Consider the following 21,926-nt stretch of genomic DNA (forward strand, 5'->3'; position numbering starts at 1 on the left):
AAGCCTCCACGAGAGAAGAGGAGACTGGGGCAGAAAGGGAGTCCTTACCTGGGCATCAGCCAGCATGATATCCTTGATCTGGGGCAACCCCCTGGCCTCTCCGTTCTCCATGCGTACATAGTGGACCTGGTAGCCGCGAATCTGGCCATGCTGGCGGTTCTGGACTGGAGAGCGCCAGAACACTTGGATGGCAGTCGAGTTCAGGACCTCCACCTCCACTTTCCGAGGTGGCGCACTGGGCACTGCGAGGAAGGGAGGAAAAGGGCAGGAGTCACTCAGGGATTCCCATCTGCAGCCTGTTACTTCACTTGCATAGGGATATACGCACACTGAATCTACAGCCCTGAAAGGAGGGGGAGACTTAACAGGCAAAGCTGTGACCCCATCATCTGCCATTGGCCTTTATTCAGTGAAACAGGGAAGCAGTTCTGGGAGACCTAACCTAGGTGGGTCAAAGATCTGGATGCATGTAAACAGGTCCATCTCATAGTCCAGCCATCCTTCCACAGGCTCCTTTTTCCCAGTTTGTTTGGATGGAAGAAGCCATATAGTTCCGGATCAAATTCTGAGGGCAAAGCCCATTTCTCATGAGCCAGAAAAGCTCTGGCCATGCCTGCGGGATGCTAGGGTGGATAGGATGCGGAGGGGGACTTGCCCTTGGAGTTCCCTTGTCTCTTGGGCATGGCAGGCAGGTTGGTGGTTACAGCAGCTGCATAATCTCAGGACAGGAGACAAGAGATGCCTTGGATGAAATTTGGGGTGATTTTTGAAAAGAACAGTGCATGAGCGCCTCATCTGCAAAAAAACCATGACTTCTCTGAGCAAGATATTCTGTCCATTTGGATGTGGGCAGACAGGTAGGGAAACAAGCCCCACACTGGGGACAAATCTGTTGGGTTTATTTTTATGCTTTTTCTTTGGGATGGAGGAAGAAAGCCTGAAAAGTTTGGATATGACTTACAAGTGTCCTACCTCACCCTCAGTATTGTCCTCCTCCCTTCATGCACACATTCACTTTTTTTTTTTTCTTGTTTCATTTTACTGTAGCAATACCAGGAAAGTTCAAGTCCCTTTGTCCCTGTTTGTGCTAAAAGTCTCCAAGCTGGACCAGAGAACTGGAATGTAAACTGCTTGTCATTAAAAGTGGTTTGAAACTTTAACGAAGAGGTTCTTCCTTTCCAGCAATAATCAGCACTTTGACTTAATGAGGAGCTAGCAACAAAGAAGCTGTGGGAAGAACTCTTAGTATTTTAAAACAATTTCTGGCAGCAATCCCTTTGCCTTCTGTGACTTTGTTTCCTTGCTGTGATGTCAACCGCTATCGCCTCCTTGCTCAGTTAGGATATCTCTTTGGGAAAAATGGCGCAGACAAGGCCCAGAGGCTTGACATTAAGAAAAAAACCCCAAAAACAAAAACCCAACCCCCTTAAAAAACTACTGAAAACTGTAAAGGAAAATCCTACAGACGCCAATTCTCAGAGGGGCCTTGGGAGAGGGCAGCAGATGCCGCTCCCCAACTCCGAGCCCTCTTGGTGGGCGGCTGGGTGGAGGCACCGCTCAGGCTCTGCTCTCGCATCGCCGATCAGCCACAAAACGCGACTCAACGTGTCCCCCCTCCCTCGGCGGAAAAAGCCCGCTGCAGGGACACGTATTGACAGGGGGCCTCGGAACGAACACCACCAACCGAGGAGAAAAGCGCAATTACCATCTTCGTCTGTTCGGACGATGACCGGCGAGCTCTCCGGTCCCGGCCCCACCTCCGTATGAGCCACGACAGTGATGCGATACTCTGTCCACTTCTCCAGAGACTCCAGGAGGATCTGACTGGTGGTTGGGGGGATATCATTCACCTCCTTAAGCTCCGTGTCCTCCGAGTCCAGCGCTCGATAGTAGACGCTGTAGCCAGCCAGGACGCCATTTTGGCTTTCGGCCGGAGGCGGCCGCCAACTTACCAGAATGGCGGTGGATCTGGTGCTGACGCATTTTACGTCTTGAGGGGGGGCGGACGGTTCTACGAGGGGGGAAAATTCAGGAGGGGAGAGGGAAGAAGGGGGAGAAAACAAAAGATGGGAAAGATAAAAGAAAAAAAAAAACAAAAGAAAGAAAATGATAACAAAAAAATCTAAAATAAAGCGTACAAAAATTTGGTCCAGGAAGATAAAATAAAAAAAAGAGGAGAGCTTTTTGTTGGTGGTCTTTTTTAAAAAAAAAAAAAAAAAAAAAAAGGAAAAGAAAAAAGCCAACAGAAGTGAAATGGGGCATCGAAACCCAAATGTTATAAAGCAAAGGGCTGAAACGGCAAGCGGGCTAGCCAAGACGGCCCTGCTGCTCCTCCTAAGAGCATCTGGCACAAAACTGCTACCCTACAACAGACCCTTCCTCTTAGCTCCTGGTTTTACGGTGGCCTGGCAAACCCTGGACTCGCTTCCAAACCGCCGTCTGCATAACCTCGTATTTGTTCGGAGGGATCTGTGAAAAGTAGGTGAGAAAAGCAAATCTTCTGCCAGGAGGCTTAAATTGGTCATTTAAGAGTCTGTACCTCCAGATATAAGCTCCTGGTTGTCCACAAGCCGCCAGGAGGCTAAAAACCACAGCGGTAACGCCTAGAATACGGCCAAGCAATGAGCACCCAATGCTGCGTGTGGCAGAAAGCATTGAGACAGGAGGGGTTTGGAGAAAAGATTTGCAAAGCGGTGAGGGAGTGGGGTTTGCAAGGTACTCAGGAACCAGTGGGATCTTCAGAAGTGGCAGCACGCCTAGCTGCCATCGCACCCGCTGCCTAAAAGACTGAAGGGTCCTCCCGAAAACCCCAGGACACCTTGGAAAATCTGGCCCTACGCAGCTGCACATCATGACTGCTGCAGGAGACAACCACCAAAAGGCTGATTTTCAGGAGATGGGGAAGGGGTAAACCACAGCTTCCTGGCACCAGGCTGCTCGCTTAGATGTTTGCTGAGCTGCACTGGGCGATTTTGCTGACGTCTGCTCAGCAGGAAGCAGCACGCTGCCACCGGCTCTGTCAGACGCTACGTGCCGGGGCATGCTGAGGCCGTGCCTCGAGACACTGCGAGAACCACCAGAACTCCAGGTTTGTTCCCAGGAGACGTCACAGGTCTGGGAGATTGGTGAAGTCCAGACAAAACAGCCTGCCGTTTCTGTGGCCTGCCATAGGCTAGGAACACTGGCCACTTTGGGCGATCTCAGGCCAGACTTCTTTCAACCACTGGTTACAATCAATCAGTCCAGCTTAGCAGAGAGCGTGATAAATTTTCAAGGCAAACCTGCAAATCCAATCTCACCCCATACAGGCAAGCTGCAATAGATAGTTTTTAACTCTGCAGGTACTGCCAGAAACTGAGATGTCCTTGAAAACCCTCAAAGCAAGGGAGCAAATAAATGCTGGTCACTCTCATTCCTCTGCTGTTTTATAATGAACCAAAAGCTCTTTACTGAGGAATGATTTTTTTCAAATCTTTCAATCCCAACCCTGACTCACAAACAGAAGTTTAGGCTCAACTTGCCTTGAGGACTCTTTACTAAATCAAGTCACACTTTTCACAGTTCACACTGGTGGAAAAGCCACGTTCTGCACATGCCTCCATTAAATGGAAGGAAGGGGGTTTTGCAGTAAGGGTGAAGAAAGTCCTTACACTGCACCATGCACCGGTCATTTGGGGTTTTGTCTTCCTACTTTTGAAGCTTCATTACTAAGCCTTGGCTTTAGTTAAAATGGCAAAATGAAAACCTTATGCTAAGAAATCGCACAGCCTCAGTGGTGACAATCCCTGACCATGGCTAGCCACGCAAAATAATACAAAATATGTCAAGCAAAGAAAACCAAAAGCAACAAACTTAAAAATAAAAGATAAATCAAGCCGATAATTTAAAACAAAAATACCAAAAAGAAAATCATAATAAAATAATACTGATATAAAAAGTGACTCCTTCCAGAACATTCCCAGTCTGTTTACCTACCTTCCATGCTTCAACTGCTAACTTATAAGACTTTCTTACGAGAGAACAAGAGAAACTGAGCTACAAGGCCAGACCAAGCTCCTGGTGGGTTTCTGCACATGATCGGCTTTTTAGATGCAGCCTGTCCTGCTACTAGCTCCCCCAGGCTGAGTTACTCTTCCCCTTCCCCCAGAATCCTAGCTATTGCAATAATGGGAATTTTCAGCTCCAGTCTCTTCTCTTTTGCTAAGCTACCTGCACAAAGAGCAGAGAGCAGGGCGGCAGATATCCACGGCCAGTAGCAGCTGATGGATTTCCTTCCCCCCACAGCTCTCTCCATCCGCTGTGATTGATGCAGCACCACCATCTTCAAAATGGGCAGGTGCACTGCTCCTTCCCGCATCCCAGAAGCGGCTGAAGTCCCTTTCAGCGTATGGAGGAGAAAGACTCAGCCCTCTTCCAGCGCCTGCCATGAGGCCGTTCACGTCCCTCTTTCTCCCCGTCAGGGGCTGGTAGTAGTAAAAGCTACCTTTCCTGCTCAGCAATCCAGCCATAGCCACCACGGAGGAGAAACCCACTGCAGAGAGGGTCTGACCCGACCTACCCTTTCCATCCTGAAACTCATTATGAAAGCCCCAGTAAGCAGAGCCGGAGCTCCAGCTGGCACTTGGGTTCACTGTTTGCACTGGCAGCTGCTGCGCGTGGTTACGCTCGCTTGCTCACTCACCCTCTACGCTCCAGCACAGGGACCTACTGAGAGGCCCTGGAGCGAGGCCTCCTTTGGGAAACGTTTGTGCTTTTTCTGGTCAAAAAGGAGGGGTGGGTGGGTGGTGAGGGAGAAGGGGGAAGAGCCCAAAGGCCCAGATCCCACCCAGACCCCCTCCCCGTCACTCTCATCGACTACAGCACCTGGATGAAAACAGCCACCAAGTGCTGGCTGACCACACTGGAGACACATCTGGGGAGTTCATGGCACTGTGAGTTTCCTTCACAATCCAGCCCAACCTGCACGGACCTGGACACGTGCATGCATGTGTGGGGAGAGAATCGGCAAGGTGGGAGCTGTCTGCAGGAGGGAAAGTACTGCAGCCAGAACCGGAGGCTGAGTTCACCTCCGCAACAGACCCCTTAGCTGGAAAGGGAGCCAGAGCACAGGCAAGAACCCACCAGCAGGCAGATGATCGTCTTTGTCTGCTGGTCTCCATTTTCACCAAGCAGACAGCTCTTTGGGAACCCTTCCCCGGCCTCCCACGGGCTCCAGGACATATCTGTGTTCGTGTGGATCCACGCACGTGCGTGTGAGCCTGCAGCAACAGGGTGGACTGTATTTGTGAATCCGCTTGAGACCAGCCAGTACTCACCTGAACTGCATCTTTTACATGCTTTAAAGTTGACTGTCCAAGCCACAAGAATGACCCTTACTGACCTTGTGCAATACAATGTTTTTTAACCCTTTAGGTACCATAGACTTTGTACAAGTTTCTTGCACCTCATGTACTGTGAGGAAGGGGGAAGGGAAGGAGAACAGAGCTAGTGGGTGGGGGAAACATCCTTTCTTAGGAAGGAACCTCTAGGGTAAGAAATTCCTGCTGTTCGTCCACACCTGCACATGGAGCCTCACAGCACCCACCCCTGTCTGTTGCACTCTGAAATTTCTGAGTAGGAGAGCTGCTAAGGAGCCCTGGGAAGGTCATGGCTAGTTAGAAAGGGCAAAAGAGCTTCCTCCAACCATGAGAGTCTGTTATTTTCACAATCTACGTCTCTGGTACTTGAAGAGTTAAAACCCAGCTACTTCAAGAAGAAAAAGATACTTTACCTTTAGTTTAATGGATTTTACTTGGGTTATGATGCTCGGGAGGAGCTCCCTGACAGGGAGGCGGAGGGTGTTGTGCAGCAGGGTGTTCAGTGCAGGGAGGGCTGCAGGCATGCGGGCACATGCTTGCCGCGGAGCTAGGAAGGGAAGAGCACCGAACGCCACGGCAGGCGGCAGGAGGAGGAGGGAGGCTTTGCTGTTGCAGAGACAAGATGCCATCGTAGCGTGAAACCGCCCAGCGAGAGACAGACAGACAGAGAGCAGGGAGCTGGTTTCATCGGGCTGCGAGAGCATGCAGGCAGGCAGGCAGGCAGGCAGGCAGCAACAGAGAGAAGAGAAACAAGAGCCATGGAGCGGGCTAAGGAGGAGCCGAACAGAAAAGGAGCTGCGAAGGGAAGACACAAAAGCCTGTCCCGAGCCAGAAGGTCTGTGAGCCGAAGGATGTCACCCGGACCAGGGAGAATTGACTCGTTCCTCCAACAGCCAGCCAGGAAAAAATGTTTCACCATGTTACAGGACACTGACAGCTCCCAGCTGACGTTCTTAAGAGCGTTAAATTAATGAAACTATCCCTATGGAAGCTGCGCTAGAGAAACAAAGCAGGCCTCCTTCTGGGCAGGCGGCAGGTTAGAGAGAGCCCCAAAGCCTTCCCCTTTCCCAGCTCCCCTTCTCTTCACCCTTTAGGGGGGAGCATTCAGTGTCACTAAGCCCTACCGCCATCAGCACCCGCACCCCGCTTCCAGCCTGCTCTTTATCGAACCAGAAAGCACAACGCCCAAAGCCTCTTTTCCTCCCTCCCCGTGACTCTCAGGAGGGATCCCCTTGCAAAACAGAAGCACAGTGTGGGTGAGTTTGACACCACTTATTTTCCAGGTCCTTTCAATCCATTTTCCGCCACCCTCACCGCGGTGGTCCCTCTGACAGTCCCCTACTGGATCAGAACCAGCAGACTTGCAGCAAAGGAAAGGAAAGGATTTTCTTTCAATAGATATAGATATTTAAAAACAAAAGAAAGAAAAGAAAAAAAAAGGGGGGGGGAACCATTTGAAAGAAAGAAGAAAACAAAATATCTCTGAACGGACTGGAGGCCTGAGAAAGCACCCCGTGAGGATGTATAGAGACTCCCCTTTCTTCCCACTCCTGGCAGGGAGAGGAGGAGCGGGAGAGAGAGGGAGAAGAGAGGGAGGCAGCAGGAAGTGACAATTAAACGGCAGGACGGGGTGGCGCCTGGCTGGGAGCCCGCTGCTGCTCTCCCTTGTTAAGGGCTCTGAGAGACGGGAGCAGGCGCTCGCTCTCCTCGCACCGGTGCCCAGAGCCATTTCTCAGTTAGTTCTGCTCCCGGCTACTCCAAACTGTGGCGGAGTGATTTAGTAGAGATGAGAGGAGACAGAAAACACAAAGACCAGCTGCCACAGCCACTCATGCAGTGAAAAAACACCTCATTTAAAAGCAAAGATCTGTGAAAAGCCCAGGCTGAGATATTGCCGTCCAGGGTTATTGTCCCCAGGGCAACAGCGAAGGGAGACAATCCATTAAACTAAAACCAGCACATTTTGGTTGCATACGCTCCATCCCGGCGTCATTAACGTCCCCCCCACCCCAGCCTCCACATGACTCCTCTCTCCAGCTCTGCCCAAGCCCAAACGGGCCCATCCCCAGCGCTGGCCGGGACAGCCGGCCTTCCTCCCACGGGCTACCAAGTCTCTCATGAAGAACTGCACGAGGACTGCTTTCCCGAAGGCTGGTGGAAACGTTGGGACTTTTCATTAATCACCTTCCCTTCTCCTCTTCCTCCCCAATTCCCCTGCCATCTCCCTGCTCCATCGCTGGTGCCCCCTCTCCGGACACCTCCCGCTCAGTTTCTGTTCGTTAACAGCCAAGTCGCTGCGCCGACGGTGGGGATGCCGTCCTCCCTGAGCATGCTCAGCACCAAGCGCTGGGGCCGGGCCTCGGCCCGTCCCGACGAGCTCGTCCCTGCCTGCCCCCACCCCGTCAAGTGGATGATGCTAACTTGCCTCTGCTCCCATCGCTCCCCCGGCCCGCAGCGTGCTCCACCCTGCGTTTCGGCTATCTACATCAGCAAGGGAAGGAGGCAGCAGGTCCCCGGGATGCCCTGCGACGCCCACCTCCCCGCGGAGTAACCCCAGACGCGGGAAGCTCTGCGGCAGCGCGTGCCCCACAGCTCCGTACCCCTGTGCCCACCATCTGCGGCTCCCTGACTGTCTTCCCCTCAGAGAAGGGTGGGAAAAGGAGAGACACCTACTAGACTGCAAGGTGCGCTCTCGGACCTCCGGGGTGAAGGCCCCCAGGCCCAGAGCCGAGCGGGCGGCCAGCCGGAAGACATACTCAGTGTTGGGCTTCAGGCCTTCCACAGTGAACGAGGTCGTTGGCTCGAAGTTCTTCGACACCTGAGATGGGTGAGGGGGAAGAAAAAAATAAAAACAAACAAAAAGGAGCAGAGGCGAGCCCTGCCTGGAGACACCGGCCCTGCTCCCCTCTCTCAGCCACCTCAGGAAACGGAGGGCCAGGACATTGCTCCAGGCCCCAACCCTTTGCACTGCTCCTCTCCGGACTCACCTCCCTGCCGTGGTCTCCTTCCTTATAGAGGAGCTCATACTTCACTATGATCTCTTGGCGGGGAGGGCTCCACGACAACACGATGCTCGTCTCCGTCTTGGCTTCTGCTCGGAAGTTCATCGGCTGCCCAGGAACTGACGCGGAGAAGGACCCCACAGGACAGGTGGGACAGGGCAGGATGGGGCACAGGAGGCAGAGATGAGAGACAGGAGGAACCACATTTACTCGGCTATTTGAAAGACTCCTACCTCGTTTTCTTCAAGGCCTGTGTGTGAAGAGCATCTGAGCAGTAGAAAAACGCTACAAACGGGCAGGCCCTTCCTTTAAAGCAGTGTAGGGTTAGATCTCACTGCAGGACAAGGGCAGCAAACGGTCCAGAGCTGCCAAAGACGGAGGAGTCCTGCTGAATCATTTGCCTCTTTCTTGGCAGCGCAGGACCCAGCCCTTCCCACTAATCATTCCCCATTCAGCTCTGAGCAGGTAGTTTCTGGGTACTTTAAAAAGAGTTAAGCTTCACCATCCCCCAGGCAGCAAGTGTTTTGAGGTCTATTACAGATGCTGGGAAACTAGAGGCACTAAGTTACCTCACTTTGAAGCATCATACAGCAAAAAAGGATTCTCTTTTCATAATCGCTTGCCCTACCCACTTAAGCAGCAACCCTCCTGAGAAAAGACAGAACAGAAACCATGTGCCAGGTCCTCTGGCTCCAGCCATTGGACCAAACTTCCTCCCAGAAGGTTATTTCTATTCTAACTAAATTGAGCCAATAAAGAAAAAGAAATGTTCAGGTGACCACAGCATCCATGGCTGGATAATGCTACAAGCCAACATCTCTCCCTCCTGCAGCCCAATGCATCCAAGGTTAGTGACACAGGTGCTCACCTCCTTGCTGTGTCTTAACCTGGATGGGGTCGGAAAGAGGCCCGTCTCCCACAGAGGTGAAGGCCAGGACCCGGACTGTATAGGTTTCATCCTCCAGGAGGCTGCCCACCGTGGTCAGGAGGCTGTCGTCCACATTGTGCTTCTGCCAGTTGCTGACGGGTTGATCAGGCTCCATAGTATAATATACTCGATAGCCCCGGATCTGCCCATTGGGCTCCACTGGTTCCTCCCACTGGATAATCATGGTGGTGCTGCTCAGCATTCGTCCCTGCACATTACGGGGGGCACTGGCAGGAGCCTGTTCCCCAGTGCGGGTGACCACTGACTCGCTGGGAGGTCCCTGCCCGATGCTGTTGACTGCAGAGACCCAGATCTCATACTCAGAATTAGGGCTGAGACCCCCAATGCTGTAGCGTGTAGTGGTGATGTCCTCTTTGATCTGATATGGTCCATCCTGGCTTTTAGACTTGTATTCAATGACATAGTAGGACACAGGGTCTGGATTTCCAGAGTCCCAGGTGATGGTGATACTTGTTGCTGTCGTCTCTGTCACCACTGGCGTCCCAGGAGCCTTGGGGAGTGCTGAGAATCAGGAAGAACAGACACTTAAAAAAAAAACATATGCTGAAATGGTGCCTAATTGGGCTAGTTAGGGCTCTAGGAGCCAGAGGCACAGTACAAATCACAGTGAGGCAGTTCAGTAAAGTGCTGCTGAAATATTATGAACCTAGTTATACACTCTATTATCCTCCTTAAACTGCTCCATCAAAAGAAAAGTGTTCAGCTAAACATCTGGAATCATTAGCACAGGCTTCAGCTGAACATCCGCTGGCTCACATTGCAGTAGGGAAAAGCAGTTTCACAAGAGCTCCTTCGGAGCATGTAATCAAATCTTCTGAAATTGCACTGACTGTCCTGCTCAGGCACTGCTGAATCCCTCATGTTTAGTGTGCAGGTAATAGTATAGTCAGACTGCACTCTCCAGAACCAGAAAACTATAAATACTTGGGAGTGCTTCATCTCACCCCACAAACGTGTTAATGCTCACCTCCCTTGTCCCTCATCCAGAAGACTAACTTTGGAGCTTGCTGGAGACTGCGTGCTAAGTGTCGGACACCTTTAAGAGCATGCTTTACACGTTTTCCTCAATACATGCGTTAGACCCTTTCCAATCTCATCTTCTCTAGGCTTGAGCACCTCTAAAGCTCTAACTTCCCATTTCATTTTCCAGCTGGAAAAGATTGCAGATGCTTACACACAGGAACACAAGGGGAAATAGGAAACAAATAAAAAGACAAAAGGCAGAATGTACCAGCAGGACAAGATTCCACATCTGAGGAGGTAGGACAGTTGGAAGCAGATGCAATGTATCTTAGACAATGGATTTTTAAATTAATAATATAAGACAAGGAAAAAGGGGAAGGAAAAACCCCCCAGAAAAATAGAGAGTTCCTTAATCCAGCCCCAGGCATCCTTTTGCTAGCACATGAGCCCACTCCCTATGCAAATAGCTCAGTTTCAGGTCAAGATTCAGTAGTCCCTATTCATTTCTATTGTCAGAACTCCCTTACTCAGAGGCACTGGTATAATAGGATCTGTTTTGCTTTCACCCACCCCTTCTCCAGAGTATTTCTCCTCCTCTCCCCTCCATCCTTTCCCACCCCATCTCCCCCCAAATCCCTCATGGGCAACACCATCACTCAGAGTAGACACCAGCTCATACAAAGAGCTCTACACTCACCCAACCACAGGGGTATCCCGCTTGGGTTTTAATACTCCCCTGCTGAGGACAGAATAGGTTGAAGATTGCACCCGTGCTCCTCTTGGGAATTGCTAGCTGGAAGCTGGGGTCACTCCCCCTCTTGCTGAGGCAACAACGGCCGCTTTGCTAAGATGCCGAACTATGCTCTACTGCAGGGGCACACATGCCAGAGATCCTCAGGGCCTTGTCTGAATCTCTAACCTTGGAACAGGATGGCATGCAGGCTTCAAGCCATCCAAGGCTCCTCACAAACTGCCCAGCCAGCCCCAGGCCCCAGGACAGAAACAAGCATGCAGGGGTTTGAATCAGAGTTTTCTTCATAACAAAAGGTTTAGTCTCTAAAGCAAGGAAAGATCTCAAGCCACCAGCTTCTCGTTCATTGAGAATTTCCTTGTGCGTGGGATCCCCAGACACATGCACAGATCCCAGCACATGGCGCTCATGGTGCACAGGTTTGTCTTTCTGCTCATGCTCACATACCTACGCACGAACATACAGGCTTGTAACAACACAGACTTACATACATGCAGTCAGGCACCCACATGCCCATACAGCCATGTTGTTCCTACTCCCATGCACGCACACTCATGCATAACTACCTTTTTACATGCATAATTGTGCCCCCACATTCTTCAGGTGCATGATCAGACAGTCACAGGCTCACCCCATGCAGACACACAGAGACACAAGCAGAAGCAGGTACCCACCCGACCAAACACAGTCATACATGACACATCCACTCGTGCGCTGGTAAGGGCTGTCAGGCATGACCACGTACCTACAAATGCTTACATGCATAAACACGACGTGTGCCCATGTTTGCTTTGCACACATGCTCAGACGCTCTGCTAGAACCACGTGCCCAACATGTGCCTTGTGCATATATACGTCCATGCCCCAGCTCACACACTTGTGCATGCACACTCCTACAAACGTGCACGGCCGGGGAACCCACGCACTCGCTCACGCAGGCGTGCTCACACTCTCTTACATTTCACCGTGATCTGAGCAACGGCTTCTATGACTCCCAGACTGGACATGGCCACACACGTGTAGTTGGCTGAGTCCTTGACATCTGTGAGCTCCAAGACATTACGGCCCACAGGCATGTCATCTTCAGGCGTCAGGTCCTCCGCTCCCTGCATCCACTTGACGTATGGCATGGGCGAACCCACCGCCACGCAGGTGATGTTGACATTGCCACCAGGCATGATTTCATGGCTGACGGGTAAGATGGAGAAGCGAGGGGCCACACGACGAACTGTGGACGAGACGCACAGAGGTAACAAAAAAACAAAACAAAACAAAACAAAACAAAAAAAGAAAGAAAGAAAAGAAAAAGAAGAAAAGGGAGAAAAAGAAAAAAGAGCAAAAGATAATTTAAATACAGATGGGGTTTGTCATCATTTATTTTCTTCCTTCATTAAAAACAAAACAAAAAAATCAAATAAATTAAAAAATCAAAAACCAAAAACCAAAAAAATTAAACTTCAAATAAATTTTTACTTCACAAACAATATATAGAATATAGACATAAAAGCGATATTTCATAGCAACAGGGTTCCATTGATCAAGATTAGACCCATCACAGCACAGATAAATACACAAAAATTTATTAGCAATTTCTCATCTTTACTGGCAAGAGCTGGCATGGCGAGCGTCGAAAATCTCCTCCACAGCCGCTGGGGCCCCCAGCTCCCCACCCCGGGACACCTGCTCCTCCCCTTTTCCAGTGGAGTCCAAGTCATCCTCCCTTCTCACCTTCTCCTACGGCAAAGAGAAACAACCCATCCACCACCACGTTTTGAAAGGATCCAAAGTGCCTCCTCCGTCTCCAGAGAAGGGCCCTCGGCCACTGGCTGGCTCTGCACCCAACGGGTGGCCCAGGACGCTGCAGACGTGGGGTAGTGGCAAGGAGAAGGCAGGGGCAGAGGTGGAAACTTCTCCAGGTTTCGCCTTGTTGGAAAGGCTTAGGTCTTGTTTAGACCCAGAGAATCCAACAAAGAGAGAAGCATCACCTCGCCAAATGCTAGAGGGACACCACTCGAAAGGTAAAGAGGCAAAAATACAAAAAGGGGGGAGAGGGAGTCCCCGGAGCAGGATAAAATTTAGTGTCTGTGTGTGTGAGAACCGTCCAGGGGGATGCAGTCCCCCTGGAGCGAGAGAGTGTGGAAAAGATGAGAAACTCTAATGAAATTTTTGTGGTTTTCGGGTATAGAAACCCTAACGAAGCCTCTTTAAGATCTGACACGGTTCCATCGATAGATGCAGCTCTCAGAGTCACAAACATCATGCAAAATAGGTAAAAAAGAGAGAAAAAGATAGAAAGAGAAAGAGAGAGAGAGGAAAATGCAGAGAAATATAATTTATGGGCGGCTAGCAAATGCCCACATGGATACTGAATAGAAAGAGAAAGATAGAGAAAGAAAGGAAGACAAGGAGAAGGAGAACAAGGAGGGGAAGGGAGAAAGAAGAGAGAGAAAGAGAGGGAGGGGAGGGGGAAACCCACTTTAATGCTGCATACTTTTTCTAGCTGATGTGACCCAATGTGGTGGCTCACATTGTCACATCTCAGCCCTGGCGGAATAATAAATAGAATAGAATTAATAAGAAAAACAAGGTAATGAAACTTTAACGTTGAGAAAACAGTGACATGTTCTGTGCATCTCCTTAGCAGAGAGGTGGATGCAGCTTCCAGACCTTACACAGTAAGAACATGGACGCAAAGGGGAGGCTGCGGTTTCCTTGGCTCCATTTTCTGAACTAACTGGGCTGGACAGATGGCCAAGGTGGGTGCTCTTCCTTACGGGTTAAAGTAGCAGAACGGATGAAGGAGGAAAGTCAGTGGACCAGAGAGGCCCAGTCCTCCCAGGGAGGGAGCTGAGGGCAAAGTCCCATCCCACAAGCACAGACAGAAGGATACAGACCCCATGAAGTTGCAGGCAYGGCAGCAGCCTAAGGAGAAAAGGAACAAGGGAATCCTCCCAGCTTCAGAGATAGCCATGCAGTAAACCCTCAGGTAGGGTGAGYGAGGGGGCAGGAGAGTTAGGAGCGCTCGGGGCCTGAAAAATATCTGTCCCTGCTGTCCTCTTTCCAGGTAACCTCTCCCTGAACAACCTCTCTAAAAGCAGCGACAATCGGATCCACGCAAAACCCATGCAAAGGAAATCAGAGCTGAGCCTGCAATCTTTCTTCCCTGGTCCTAGTGCCTTCCGACATCCCCTGGATCTGACATCCTGGGTTTTTCTAGTATTTACATCCCAGCCCACTCCCCTGGCTGTCACTCAACATTACGGATCCTTCAAGATGGGAAGGGTGCTGCCAGGAGAGACGAGGGCTTTGTTGAACAAAAGCCAAATACGGCCTTTGCCTTCTCCCACAGGCTCACAAAGAGATGTCCTCATTGCAAGGTGTGCTCTTCCCCTTGTGCCATCAGATCCTTTTCTGCAGAGTTATCAGTCCCAGGAACCAGTACCGAGACGCAAGGAAGAAAAAGACTTCCAGGGTTGAGGCATTAGGAGCTCAGAGACAGAGGGGAATTCCTGCATGCACAGATTTGCCAAGAGAATGGATAGCRTGTCCTTACCACCCACACAGCTGGGGAAAGGAACGGAGCGTGGAGGGAGAAACTATAAACTCACCCCAACACTAACAGCAGGAGAAGACTTTCTACTTAGAGAAAGGTGCAAGGAGAGCACGACAGTATTTGGGCAACCTCGGGCACTAGCCCTGGCTCAAGAGAGCAGGCAATGTGCTCCTTGCACAGGAGAGCATGTCCCTGTTGCCTGTTCCCTCCTCCTTTTCCACTGTCTGCTTCGGGAGGTACCGCATTTCAGAAAATGGAGCCACGGGAAGACCACGCCAGTCACAGTCTGAGACAAGATGGAGAGAACTTGAAAAGAAACAAGTGGGGGGTCACCATGCAGACAGATCTGGGGTGGGGATGACTCTGCTGAGGAGGGGCTGGTATGTGACCTTCCGGAGAGGGGAGGCAGGGTGGGGACAGGTGAGGAGAAATGGGGAGACATACGCCGGACAAGATCCGGCCAGCAAACAGCATCGACAGCAACAAACAACGGCAGGTGGGATGCAAACACTGAGTTGTCATGGAAACAGAACAAGACAATTAATTCAAACAGAGGCTAATCACAAAGAAATAAAAGCAAMCTAAAAAAGAAAGGAAAGGGGAAAAGAAAAGAAAAAAAAAAAGGAAGAACAAACCRGAATTTAATAACTCAAAAGCATTGTTCAATGTATGGTGGAGTGCTGAGAATCGGAGTCTGAAGGGAGCAGACTGCTGCCGTCGGCCGGGTTTCGGGAAGGGGGGAGGAACCCACTCACAAAACACAAGCTCAGGGCCACGGAGGCGCCGTGCGGGGCCGAGCGGCGAGCCCACCTCCTCCACRCACAAACACCCAGCACCAACGGGAAGCAACTCTCCCACCCTCCCTCGCAGCACCCAGGGCTTTTTAGGTCAGCTCCGCAGGGCCTCCGGGCAGCGTTTACTTTTCAGCTCTTTTAATGACATTTGTCACACTTAACAAATGGGAAGCAGCCAGCRCATCTGGATGCCAGCCAAAGATAGCGCGCGTTCTGCAAAAAGGGAGAATTTGGATTAGGGTTAGCAGCAGAGTAATGCAAGAACAAAAGAGCAGTCGCATTTCTGTTGTGCATCCTGGTTTAAAAAAAGCTACACACTCATGTGTGCACAAATATACAGGCATCCACACACCAGTCTAGGATGTGAAAATAACTCCCACATTAAATGCTGGAGACCTCAGAGAGTCCCTAGATACAGCCCTGCTAGGGCACAGGACTGTGACAACAGCATTTACTGGAAGAGGACATACTTGAAGGGCTCCTCTCTGGATACCAGGGCCATCATGCTGCTGTTTATTTTAATTGCCATACCACTACGATTTGACTGTTGACATGAGGTTTCTCAAGCTGAGAATCTCCAGGTCAGCTTTTAGGTCAGGGCCTGGGAGGAGAGCAATGGTGGGAAGCGAGCTTGAAGTGCAGTTAGAGACTGAATCAAGAACAACTTCAGCTCTGCCTCCAGCTGGGTTTTGCACACAACAGCTTGAAGAGCAAAATTTTACATATAAAAAACACAGCAACGAGATTCCTTCCATTCTGCTATCCGACACRCTTGAAGGACTGGGAAGAAAAGAGGATGGACTGCCTTCACTGGAAAGCAAATCTCTCCTCACTCCCAGAGCCGAGCTGCCTCTGTAGGTCTCAGTCAGGCACACACCATTTCTAGSGAGGACAGATCTTTCCTCTTCCAGCAACTTAGCCTCGTCTTTCCACTGCATTCCTAACCCAGCAATCTCACAAGCTACGCACACTGGTATTATTTATTCTCCTTGATGCATAGATGAGAAAAGCTCTTCAGATCGGTGCTCTGCTCAAGGTCAATGCRCGATGCGCTCACGGGGGAGGGCAGTCCCTACCTTTCGGCAACAGAGATCACAGAGTTTCCTTCCACATATGCGTTACGCTGTACCGCAGAAGGGTCTGTGGGTCACCCATTTCACAAGGAAGCACCAGGGCAGAAAACATGGATCTAACTTCCCCTTACACAAGCCTACATGCTAGGGAATCCCACTGAACTCAAGGTAGAACTGAGCCAAACAGCTCCCTGCAGAAAAACTGGTCTTAAATCAATGACTACTATATGAAACTGCCATCCTTGCAACTGGATTTTGAGAGCTAGRTATTTGCTGACTTCAAGGCAGACTGTAGCATGGCCTATTCTAAGACTAGATTTGCTATTTCACTTTGCTTTAATATTTCACGCTGCTTTTACAACCTTACAAGAGCTGCAAAGCAGGTTTCCAAAGGCAGACTCTCTCTGTGCAGAATTCAGATTAAAAACACCCCAAATGACCATACAACTCAAAGACTGCAACAGCCACCAACACCTCCACGTGCTTCTTTCTCACTTCAGATGCTGAGGGTCTAGTTACACCAAACCATCCAGCTCTTACTGGTTACAAGAAGCACCTTCCCTGAGCTTCAGGGATGTTTGGTTTCCATGATAGCTTTGTCCAAATTTTTCAGACCTGTTGTATGAAGCCAGCCTCGCATGCATTCATAGGTACATGCTCTCATCCCCCCATGCATGCATCCAAGCAGGCACACRCAGACACACATTTTCAATGGCCAAAAAACTCTCATGAGCTTTTTTCAAACAAGGATACAGCTTGTTATTAACAGAACCAGATTTTAGAATGGTAGCTGAATATTTGTAATGTGAATTACTTCAGTGCAGAGAAGCCATTGCTTGGGTACAGAAAGATTTCTTAAGTACAGTTATTTGTGAGTCTCCGTTATATCGTTTGTTGGATAAGTATTCTGCTCAGGCAAATCCATGCCCCAAATTCTGCTTAACATAACATTCACCAGAAACTTAACAGATCCGTAATATTTCATACCCTTGTAAAGCCAATTGGTTTTGTTGCTGCTCACGGATGCAGAGAGATTAACCCGGTTTGTGTTCTGTGAGTGGCATTTGCAGTGATTATTCTTTCCAAGGGGAAGGTGCCAATCAACATCCCTAAGGTTCCCCACCACCACCACTCAGTTAACAAGAGAGCTGGGGGCCACAASGTGAGACATGTTTTTGAAAGGGACAGATTTACAGACCTGGTCGGAAGAGACACTGGAAGATCCAGGGTTGACTTTTGCAACACTAGAATCCACTCTTAAAATGTGTTCCCAGGATGCTGCTAGTGAGAGAAATCTGAGGACCAACCAACCAGTTTGCGCTGAGGAAACCCAGCGGTTCCACTTTTTAAGCCCCTTCCAGATTAGCTCAGGGAGAAAGATGTTGGAGAAGTGAGGTGGGGAAAGGAGAACGTACTAGACAAGAACCCATCACTTCAAACCCCGATTCACATTAAACCAACTAAAAGAGAAATACATTTTWTATCATAAAGAAGAAATTAATTGAAAAGGGAAAGAAAAGAAAGTGAAGTGACCGGTTGAAAGCACCAAACAAAACCAAATGGTATTAAACATTTTGACACTCAGCAAGCTGCTGCTCCAAATGAGGTGAGAAGGCGGACATTATTGGCCATTTTGGTGAGACAGGAGTCATTCCGTCTTGCTCCAAAATGAGGAGGGGGTAGGGGAAAGGGTGCCAAAATAATGTGCAGCCTCTACATTATTAGTGAAGCTTAGATTACACCTGTCCTCCCCTCCCAAAAGGTGGTCGGTCCCTGCCCCTGCGCTGTCCGTGCAGCCGCCTCTGCCTTCTCCCTCTCCCATTCCAATTGCAAGTTCATTCCGCTGGGGCGAGACGCTGTTCGGGTTTGGATTTCCGACCTCCGTCCCTCCAGAGGACGAGATATTTCCCTCCTCGTGCCCATCTCCTTCCTAATTTCCTTCACAGTAAATAAAAATAAATAAGTAAATAGATAGATAAATAAAGAATGAGACCAAGGCTTGGGTTTGGTCTGGAGGAAATCCATTACCTTCCCAATCATTGTTACTTTGCCACTTAAATAAACACATTAGGTGAGTGACAGGCTGGCTGAACATCTCTGGTCTTTGGTAATTTTTTTTCCTGTCGCTTTTCACAGGATTGTACATAAAATAATCTAAACCCAATTGTTTTCCAAGCAGCTCTGTAACATTAAACACAGGCTTTGCTTTTTATTTTCGTTATTTTAATTTGACAAGGTGTAATCTAATTTTTTCCCCTAAAACAAAGAGAACAGCGATGCAAAAGGTGTAAGAGACACAGGCAGGCAGAGATTTCGAGATCAGTACAGCACAGTGTTCCTGCAAAGTGCCCTCTATAGAGAGATATACATAGATATACATAGATATACAGTTTTGATTTTTTGGGTTTTTTTTGGGGGGGTGGCTTTTTGTATCCATTTCCATTTCCTGATACCCTTGAGAAATCCTTCTGCAGAAACACAGCAAAGTTGTTTGTTTGCTTTGTTTGTTTTTGAACTAGAATTTCAGAGCTGAGGACACCCCAAACAGGGACAGGGCGCTCCCCCACCCATGGCAGCGCTACCGTAACACTTCAGAGTTGTCACTGAACTCTCCCACCCAAAACTCCAGGGCCTGGAAAATGGCATTACAGGGGATGCTGTATGAACTAGTGGTGGTTCTGCCTCCCTTCTTTTCCATTAAAGAATTTATCGAGACTATTCTGAAAAGGTAGTAAAATTCCTAGGATTTTAAAATATCGACACATTTTTTTTTGACCTTGTGGCTACTCATTAAATCTACAAAGCAACTGAAATTATTTCTTTCTAACTTCTCAAAGGTATTGCAAGTGCTACAGCTTAGCRACACAACACTGTTCCGCTTGTCTATTGAGGGACAGGCTGAGCAACCAACAGCTCCAGTTTAATGGTTAAATTACACATAACCCAAACTTAACCCAGGAGAAGACTATGGACTAAATTTTTTATTAAGCTAGTCGCATTTTAATACATTTTGAAGCTATATTTGCTGAGGTCTTGGGCACACAACTACTGTGATTTTTATGTTAATTGATTTGAACTAGTTTTGCTATTTCATGTTTATCCCTGGCCTGTTTTCAACTTTAGTCTCTCACTGAGTTGAGGTTTTCCAGAAAGCCTTGAAAAATATTCGCAATGTTCTCAGCAGGAGCTGGGCTGCAGAACCCGACTCTGGGTGAACAAGCACTGTGCTTGGCTCCAGCAGGAGAAGGGGCAAGGCTGAGCAGGCACCAGGAGCGCACTGTGTTGTTTTAAACACCTGCTGAATCATCTTTAATTCCCTGTGCTCGAAAAGAGCAGAGCAACAAGAAGCTCGAGAAGCTCGGGCGGAGGGAAGGCGAATTCCCCCTGCAGCACCACAACTGCTGCCTTTTGTTAACTCCTGACGGGCACCGCTGCGTGAAATGGGGCAAAACTTCTATTTTCATAAATTCAGCGTAGACAATTTGTCCTATAACAGCAGCAGCAGCAGCTCTGCAACTCGGAGGCTGCTAAAGCACAGCCCACACAGCTCTGCGGTGCCTTGTTCATTCTCCCTTTCCCTTTGCAGTATGGAAGAGGAGCGTGCAGAGACGCTCCGTCCTTACATATAGTGCTCTATCTTGAGCCAAGCAGCTGACTTATTTGGATCAAAACAGAGCAATGGAGGTGGGAGTTTGAAGCCTGCAAAATTAAGAGGAGAGCTACAAACTGTTCCATTTCAAGGGGGAAAAATGGCTGTAGCCGTAGATCCTGGGCAAGCAGACATCTGCCCTCTCCGGGGCGAAGCCTGGGCCCTGCATGTGTTGAATCGCTGATGCCTGGAGAAAAATAGCTGTCTGGTACGAGTGATTCAAACTGCTTTTACCCACCAAAGTGGAGGCAGCATCTCAGGCCATTTGGGCAAGATTCAAAACCTGTTAAAGAGCCCAAAGAACATTCCCCTCCATCCTACTTGAGCTGAAAGAAGGCCCTTAARCTCTTTGCATGGAGGCCATGCACCAGACACTAGTGTCCTGATTAGCTGTCAGAAGCGCTAGGCTCTCAAACCGACTTCCCCTGCATCAAACAAGTCAGTACCACTGTGTAAGGAGAGGTATAAACCTCTCGAACACCATCAGTGGGAAGGACATTTGTTGATTCACAGGACTTTGAATCAGTCCTTCACTGCAATCACTAAGGGTCAGAAGTGTGACTGCACTTGTGTCCCTAGGGAGACGCAGAAGCATCCAATGAGATTTTTGAAAGCCAGATGCGTTGCAGAGCTCCCATAAAAATCAGCATCCCCATCTTCAGATGTGCTGATTTGCCTGCTGGAACCGTGTCTTTATTGACTACAGACAAAACCTGGACAATTGGCTTAGATTAGAAACTTTTGTACAGCTAAAGGTGGGGGGCGGAATTCATCTTGCCAACTCCTGAACTGCTTTTGCAGGTCTCCACAAAGAYGCTTCTGCATTTTGACCTTGGAAATTCCCTGGTAGCAGACTTTGTTATTTTGGACCATGGCATGAACAGATCTGCAATAATATGCAATAGAAACACTTAGCCAACAATTTCAAGACCATGCCCACAACCTCTCTCAAACCAGAAGAGCTCTTTTAGACAGGTATCAAGTCTCTGTTTCCTCACCCAGTGTCATTCCAGCCTATGATGACTACATCCAATTTAGCTTTAGTTTATTGCTGTTGTTATTATTATTATTTTTATTGGCTCTTAAGGAGGAATTTAATCCTAAGACCTTCTCAGATCACATGAGATACTAGCAGCAGCAGTGCAGTTTGGACATGTTAGAAACATTTTATAAAAGATAAAATAAACAAATAAAAAAATAAATGGTGTATAAATCCCTTTTTAATTGCACCTAAATCCTGAAACTGAAACTCCTATTCATGAAGGAAAATCCTGTAATTAGTGGTGATTATCACCTTTTAGTCCYAGGTAGGAGGGAGGTGGGATGGGAACACCTCGTTTCAAACACTATTCCTTCTCTCTTGCTCTTTTTAAACAGAACAAGGCTTTTTCTTTCTTTCTTTTTCTTTAAACAGAGCCTTAGGGTGGGGGCTGTCTTTTGGCTATCCTTGACATCAGGCAAAGTTAGAAGAGCCAAAGCTGGCCACTTCAGAAAGACATTATCAAGAGCGCAGCATTTTGGAGTGGTACCCTTGTATCTAAGGGGAGAGGGGGAGAGATTTGAAGGAGGGGGGGGAATACCAGCACTGAGGGTCCAAGCACTGAAATCTCAGCATTTTAAGAAAAAGAGAAAGACAGACAGAGAGAAAGAGAAAGAGAGAGAAAGAGAGAGACAGATACTGTGTCAATACTGCACTGGATTTCTCAAAAATCACACAGCTTTAATACCTGTACACTAGGAAAGCCACTCCTTTGGCAGATTATTGAGTAGCGAGGCCTGACGGGCAGACGGAAGACATAAACAGGGGAAGGAAGGGCATTCAATTCTGCAAAGGG

General features: G+C 48.9%; 1 protein-coding gene across 1 annotated transcript in view; it reads right to left on the bottom strand.

Annotated features, from left to right (window-relative positions):
- The window catches only part of PTPRS (protein tyrosine phosphatase, receptor type S), a 98,003-nt gene that overhangs the window by 34,485 nt on the left and 41,592 nt on the right, over positions 1 to 21,926 (bottom strand). The window contains exons 9-14 of the mRNA XM_026067169.1: positions 11,981 to 12,250; positions 9,228 to 9,809; positions 8,345 to 8,478; positions 8,031 to 8,175; positions 1,706 to 2,011; positions 49 to 242 (exon numbers count right to left, since the gene is read on the bottom strand). Of these exons, the coding sequence (XP_025922954.1) occupies positions 49 to 242; positions 1,706 to 2,011; positions 8,031 to 8,175; positions 8,345 to 8,478; positions 9,228 to 9,809; positions 11,981 to 12,250 (1,631 nt within the window). The remainder of the gene's footprint in view (positions 1 to 48; positions 243 to 1,705; positions 2,012 to 8,030; positions 8,176 to 8,344; positions 8,479 to 9,227; positions 9,810 to 11,980; positions 12,251 to 21,926) is intronic.

This window comes from Apteryx rowi, unplaced genomic scaffold, assembly GCF_003343035.1.
Source record: "Apteryx rowi isolate R43461 unplaced genomic scaffold, aptRow1 scaffold_254, whole genome shotgun sequence".
In the NCBI taxonomy this organism is placed as follows: domain Eukaryota; kingdom Metazoa; phylum Chordata; class Aves; order Apterygiformes; family Apterygidae; genus Apteryx; species Apteryx rowi.